This window comes from Octopus sinensis, linkage group LG25 (assembly GCF_006345805.1).
Source record: "Octopus sinensis linkage group LG25, ASM634580v1, whole genome shotgun sequence".
NCBI classification, from domain to species: domain Eukaryota; kingdom Metazoa; phylum Mollusca; class Cephalopoda; order Octopoda; family Octopodidae; genus Octopus; species Octopus sinensis.
Window position 1 is genome coordinate 11,819,224 of NC_043021.1, and position 7,387 is coordinate 11,826,610.

The window sequence follows — 7,387 nt, forward strand, 5'->3', positions numbered from 1 at the left end:
CGTTTGTCTGTCCTTGTTTGTCCCCTCTATATTTGACCCCTTGTGGGTAATAAAGAAATATGTATTTCGTCTGCCATTATGTTCTGAGTTCAAATTCCGCCGAGGTCGACTTTGCCTTTCATCCTTTCGGGGGTCGATAAATTAAGTACCAGTTACGCACTGGGGTCGATGTAATCGACTTAATCCTTTTGTCTGTCCTTGTTTGTCCCCTCTATGTTTAGCCCCTTGTGGGCAATAAAGAAATAAATATCTATTACGGCCATGCAGAACGAAGAGATGAAAAAAAAAAAAAATCCGTGCCAGGGGCAGCTACTCTGCATTTACTCATTTCATCGTTCACATCATGTCGGATCATAACTCCCCACTTTGTAATTCATCACATTTGAGACTTATCATTAACGCTGATGATGTCGGTTATAGCCAGATCAGAGACGAAGGTATTGCCGAATGCATAGACGCCGGCTCAGTCACCAGCTGCTCTTTATTGGTGAACGGTGTCTCTGCTAAGTCTATTATTATAGCAAGGTGCTCCAAAGTATCACTCGGTATATTTATTGTTTACATATCTCACACAATAACATTCTCAATGGACAATTCTCGCCAAGTCAAAACAATGTAGTTTTGACTCGGCATTTGTTTATTCTGTTTTTTTCTTTGTTTTCGGCAATCTTTCGTCTCTAGTAGACCTTTCCGTCGATTTCCGTAAAAATTTTTTTTTCTTTACATATGGGCTTCCGGGAACTTTTGAAGTAATGAGAGCGAAAGAGACTAAGAGAAAGCGATTTTATGACGAGGGAAGTTCTTTTGAAGTTACCGTGCATGGGAAGCATTGATGGACATGTGTGTGTGTGTGTGTGTTTGATGGGGTGTGGCAGACAGACAGTATGTTGTGTAAGTGAAGTGTTTCTGTTAGTGTGTGTGAAAGAAAGAGATAACTGACATTTTTTACTCGGTGTATGTGTATATGTATGTATATTACTTCAAAAGTTCCCGCAAGCCCTTATGTAAAAAAAAAAAAAATTTTACGGAAATCGACGGAAAGGTCTACTAGAGACGAAAGATCGCCTTGATTTCTTTTAGCTCGTGTGGGTCACACTTTGCAAATTATATATTGCATTTTATTTACTTTTGTCGTTTTGGGTATTTTTGTTTGTTTTGTTTTTTAAATATAAATCTGGACGGAGCATGGCTGTGTGGTAAGAAGCTTGCTTCCCATCCACTTAGTACATGGTTCCGGGTTCAGTCCCCCTGTGTAGCACCTTGGGCAAGTGTCTTCTACTATAGCCTCGGACCGATTAAAGCCTTGTGAGTAGATTTGGTCGACGGAAATTGAAAGAAGCCCGTTGTATGTGTTCAAATTCCGCCGAGGTCGACTTTGCCTTTCATCCTTTCGGGGTCGATAAATTAATATATATATATATATATATATATATATATATATATATATATATGTAATTATAACAAAAATATGTCTCATACATATTATTGTAGAAAAAAGGAAATAGTAGTCCTTTGGCTGCTATTTCTAAAATTTTCGGTATGTGGTCATGCAACTTGTTGCAAACCTTTATTGTTATAATTATATAAGTTTTTACCGAATATGGTCCTTTTCCATACCGAAATACTACTAGGTGAAATTTGTTGATTTTATTAAATTAATTATCTTTCACCCTATATCTGTAATGATATATGTATTTGTTATTTGTCTTGGCCACTGATGTTGGTGTGTTTATGTCCCCCGAAACTTTAAGGTTCTGCAAAAAGAGACCTGTAGAATAAGTCCTGAGGTCGATTTGTTCGACTAAAGGTGGTGCTCCAGCATGGCCGCAGTCAAATGACTGACACTAAAGAGTAAAAAAATTAAAAGATATATGTATATAATGCCAGTTGATCATATGCCCGAAAAAGAAGTGGACTCTAAACGTTAGAGTGGAATAGTTATGTGTTTACAGACTGGCCAGATAATTAACTTAATAATGTTTATTTGGGGATGGCCATATTTGGCCAAATAAACACACATGCTCTATATATTTGGTCTTCACTTGAACCTTGTCATCATTATTATTATAGTTTATTTGCCAAACTCTGTCGTCCCAAGTCCTATGACCTCGTTAATGATTCTTTATGCCATATATCACTCTTTGTTCTGCTTAACGCATTAGCAAAATATCACTGTCCCCGAGAATAACAATATCTGTTTCAACGCTTGGTTTCACTTCAAGAATCTTGCGAAACACACTCACTCACGCACGAGTGGACCATCGTCAGTTTCGGCGATCAACTGAATTAGCTTGCAAATGGCCGAGAATTTCATGGACACGTGTACATTTCACGTAATTCTCAGGTAGAATCTAGAATCAGCCTGATAGTATGTATGAAGGTGTGTCTTTGAATTCCAGGTAAAACCCACCAGACGCTCGTCTATATAGGTTCTGTCAAGCCAATTTCACTCACAAAGTGGGTCTTCTTGAGATTTCATGCTTACAAGGCTAACTTTTCAATCGTTCAGTCACATTGTACAACCACCTACCCCCACCTCTCCCTCTCCATCTCGCTCCCACCCTCTCCCCCCTCTCTATATATGACTGCAATGTTATGACTGAAACAAGTAAAAGATATATATATATATATGTATGTATGTACGTATGTTTATGAATGTTTATATGTATGTGTGTGTATATATATATATATATATATACATATATATATATATAAATATATACATAATTATATATATAAATATATACATAATTATATATATAAATATATACACACATATATATATACATATATACACACATATATACATATATATATGTCTGTATGTCTGCCTTCAATGCTGGTATGGGTTGGACAGTTTGACAGGAGCCAGCCAGGTAGAGGATTACCCCCGGCTATTATGTCTGTTTTGGCATTGTTTTTATGGTTGCATGCCGTTCCTAACACCATTCACCCCACAGAGTGGACTGAGTGTTTTTTACATGGCACCAGCACAGGCGAGGTCAGTTTTGGCACGGTTTTTATTGCTGGATGCTCTACCAAACGCCAACCACTTGAAGAATTTTAGTCAACTTATCAACTCCAGTACTAATAATCATAATTATTTTGTTTTTGTAAAGGCTGGTTCTTTCTTCTGTCAGTCACTTTTGCTGAACTTCTAAGTTATGGGGACATAAACATACCAACACTGGTTGTCCAATGATGGTGGGGAACAGACACACAAAGACACACATATATACATATATGTGTATTTAATTGTTTTGAGAAAGAAGATTGATTTGAAATTCTCTCACAATAAAGAGGTTTGGACTTAGAAGTGCTCAAAAGTAACTTGAGACAAAAGATATAAATATGTAATATGAAGAAACAAAAGACCAGGTAATTCAATCCACAAACATGACTCTGATTAGAGATGGATTTAAAGGACATGATAGATTTAAAATATATTGGATTGGTGCATAATTATTGCGGCTTTTTTTCAACAAATTTTATTCAACAAAAACAATAACAGCATGTAACAAAAACATCTTTAAATGATTATTCCCGGAGCATATTCACCATCTACTTCAATTACTGCTTCCCATTTGCTTGGCAGATAGTCAGACTGTCATTTTAAAATGTTTTTCTTAAAAATTGTTATTGTTTTTTATGGAGATGTACTTGCATAGCAAGTGACCTGATCTGCTTGTTTTAGATTTTAAATATATATGTATGCATAAATGTTGAACAACAAGAATGAGTGCTCAACATCGCAATGGTAGATGGAATTTCTTTATTTGTGTATTAAGGCTACCATTGGTTTCATGTTAAGAAAAATATCTTAATATCCTAACCCTTTTTCAAATGAATCGTGCAGAAGAATGGTGTTCATCTTAATTTGGGATGAAAACAAATGAATTAACTCTACTAAATATTGTGAACACATTTCCTTCCAATTGTTTCTACAAACTCTCTTTCTCCCCCTCCTTCTCTCTCTCTCTCTCTCTCTCACACAGATACACACACAGAGACACCCCCCCCCCACACACACACAATGCATATAGGTAAATCATGAATTATGTTTACAAGTGTAATGTTAGACCTGTCATGAATATGTGTGTTTTTTAGGACTTCATCTGTCAAAATATTTTCTTTCTCCCCTGTCCAAAAATGTTGGTTTTTCATTTTTCATTTTTAATCACAAGATCTATAAGGATACATGTCATCATCATCATCATCATTATCATTATCATCATCGTCATTTCATCGTTATCATTTTTCATGTCCACTTTTCTCTGCTTGCATGGGTCAGGCAAAATTCTTAGAGGCAGAATTTTTTTTCTATGGCCTCATTCTCGTCTCATCACCTAATACAAGAGCACTTTCAGTTGGGTCCCACCTGCCCCGATAAAGTTCCTTCCATCGCCCTCAAATAACACTTGCTGTATATGGCTGTGTGGTAAGAAGCTTGCTTCCCAACCACATGGTTCTGGATTCAGTCCCACTGCAAGTGTCTTCTATTACAGCCTCAGGCCAAACAAACCCTTGTAAGTAGGCTTGGTAGATGGAAACTGGAAGAAGCCTGTTGTATATATATTGGATCATCCCATAAATAATGTGGTTTTTTTATACTTTTATTTTTCAAAATTAAGATAAACACAGTTCTTTTTAAATCTAAAATATACTCTCCTTCATTTTCTACAATGCTCTTCCATCTATCTGGTAGACTTGCAAGGCCCCTCTTCCAAAATTCACTTGTCCATGATGAAAAATGCTCCTCCAATACTGTTCTGACTTTGTCTACAGAATTCATATTGGCGTTAGGAAGGGCATCCAGCTGTAGAAACTCTGCCAGATCAAATTGGAGCCTGGTGCAGCCATCTGGTTTGCCAGTCCTCAGTCAAACCATCCAACCCATGCCAGCATGGAAAGCAGACGTTAAACGATGATGATGATGATGATCTATGTGTGTGTGTCTGTGTTCATTCCCGCCCACTTACTCATTACCACTTGACAATGAGTATTGGAGTGTTTACTTCCTCGTAACTTGGTGGTTCAGCAAAAGAGACTGATGAAATAATTGCCAGGCTTTAAAAAAAATACCTACTGGGGGTTGATTGATTTGACTGAAAATTCTTCACGATAGTGCTCCAGCATGGCTACAGTCAAATCACAATAAAAGATAATGAGATTGAACCTGAAACCACATAGTTGTGAAGCAAGCATCTGATACACACAGCCACACCTGCACAAGCACCAATAAAATAATTATATGTGTTATCACGTGATCACGTGACCGACCAGGCCATCAGATGTTGTTACACATCACTGGTCACAATGCTTTCGCATTGTTTTAGCCTTCGAATGACACCTAAGCGAGCAGGCCAACAGAAGAAAGAGTGAGAGAAAGAGTGGTGAAAGAGTACAGCAGGGATCACCACCCCCTGCTGGAGCCTCGTGGAGCTTGTAGGTGTTTACGCTCAATAAACACTCACAACGCCCAGTCTGGGAATCGAAACCGCGATCCTGCGACCGCGAGTCCGCTGCCCTAACCACTAGGCCATTGCACCTCCACATGTGTGTTATAGTGGGGTTAATTAGATTCTCTCTCTTTTCTCTTTACTCTTTTACTTGTTTCAGTCATTTGACTGCGGCCATGCTGGAGCACCGCCTTTAGTCGAGCAAATCGACCCCGGGACTTATTCTTTGTAAGCCCAGTACTTATTCTATCGGTCTCTTTTGCCGAACCGCTAAGTGACGGGGACGTAAACACACCAGCACACACACATATATATATACATATATACGACAGGCTTCTTTCAGTTTCTGTCTACCAAATCCACTCACAAGGCATTGGTCGACCCAGGGCCATAGCAGAAGACACTTGCCCAAGATGCCACGCAGTGGGACTGAACCCGGAACCATGTGGTTGGTTAGCAAGCTACTTACCACACAGCCACTCCTGCGCCTATTGTTAACTCTCCACCACTATCATTTGTATCAATTTATGAAACGAGATGCATTGTTGTAACTGAGGTAGTAATTTCCTTTTTAATTTCTAGGACTTCATCTCAACTTAACAGAAGGTTGTCCTATTGGGTCCTCATACGATACCCTGACAAATGAAGAAGGATTCTTTCGAGGCAAATTTGGATTTCGAGAAGCCATTGCCAATGGAAAAATTGATTCGGAGGAGGTATGCATACAGTCTTAATTATCCTTTTCTACTCTGGGCACAAGGCCCAAAATTTTGGGGGAGGGTGTTAGTCGATTAGATTGATCCCGGTATGCAACTGGTACTTAATTTATCAACCCTGAAAGGATGAAAGGCAAAGTCAACCTTGGCCGAATTTGAACTCAAAATGTAAAGGCAGATGAAATACTGCTAAGCATTTCACTCGGCATGCTAACATTTCTTATTTCTTTATTGCCCACAGGGGGCTAAACACAGAGGGGACAAAGACAGACAAAGGGATAAGTTTGGTTAGATCAACCCCAGTGCATGCCTGGTACTTATTTAATCGACCCCGAAAGGATGAAAGGCAAAGTCAACCTCGGCCAAATTTGAACCCAGAACGTAAAGACAGACGAAATACTGCTAAGCATTTCACCTGGCATGCTAACGTTTCTTATTTCTTTATTGCCCACAGGGACTAAACACCCGGTGTGCTAACATTTCTGCCAGCTTGCCACCTTATACAGTCTTAATTATGTCTGTCTAAACTTTACTATGTATATTTGTTGTTTTACCATCTTTTTTTCTCTATACCTTCTGCTTCCACTAAAGGTAGTTTAGGACAGTCTGCTTTTGTGAAAGCTGTTGTGTATGCAATAATGGCCAATTCATTTCCTTAATGATAGGTGCCTGTATGACTGTGTGGTTAAGAGGCTTGCTTCTCTACTATGTGGTCCTCAGTTCAATCTCATTGCACAGCCCCTTGGACAAGTGTCTTCTTATATAACATGGCCCTCTGTTGATTATGATGACAAGGGTTCCAGTTGATCTGATTGACAGAACAGCTTGCTCGTGAACTCAACATACAAGTGGCTGAGCACTCCTCAGACACGTGTACCCTTAACGTAGTCCTCGGGGAGATTCAGGGTGACACAGAGTGTAACAAGGCCGGCCCCTTTGAAATACAGGTACAAGAGAAACAGGAAGAAAGAGTGAGAGAAAACTGGTGAACGAATTCAGCAGGGTTTGCCACCACCTCCTGCTGGAGCCTCGTGGAGCTTTAGATGTTTTCGCTCAATAAATACTCACAATGCCTGGTCTGGGAATTGAAACTGCGACCCTACAACTACGAGTTCAGAGTTCACTGACCTAACCACTAGGCCATTGCGCCTCCACATCTTATGTAGCTCTAAGCTGATTGAAGTCTTGTGAGTGGAAATTGAAAGATACCTG

General features: G+C 39.1%; 1 protein-coding gene across 1 annotated transcript in view; it reads left to right on the plus strand.

Moving 5' to 3' along the window:
• Positions 1-325: 325 nt before the first annotated feature.
• The window catches only part of LOC115224400 (carbohydrate deacetylase), a 19,836-nt gene continuing 12,774 nt past the window's right edge, over positions 326-7,387 (plus strand). Inside the window, exons 1-2 of the mRNA XM_029795294.2 lie at positions 326-545; positions 6,042-6,175. Of these exons, the coding sequence (XP_029651154.1) occupies positions 344-545; positions 6,042-6,175 (336 nt within the window). The 5' untranslated portion in view covers positions 326-343. The remainder of the gene's footprint in view (positions 546-6,041; positions 6,176-7,387) is intronic.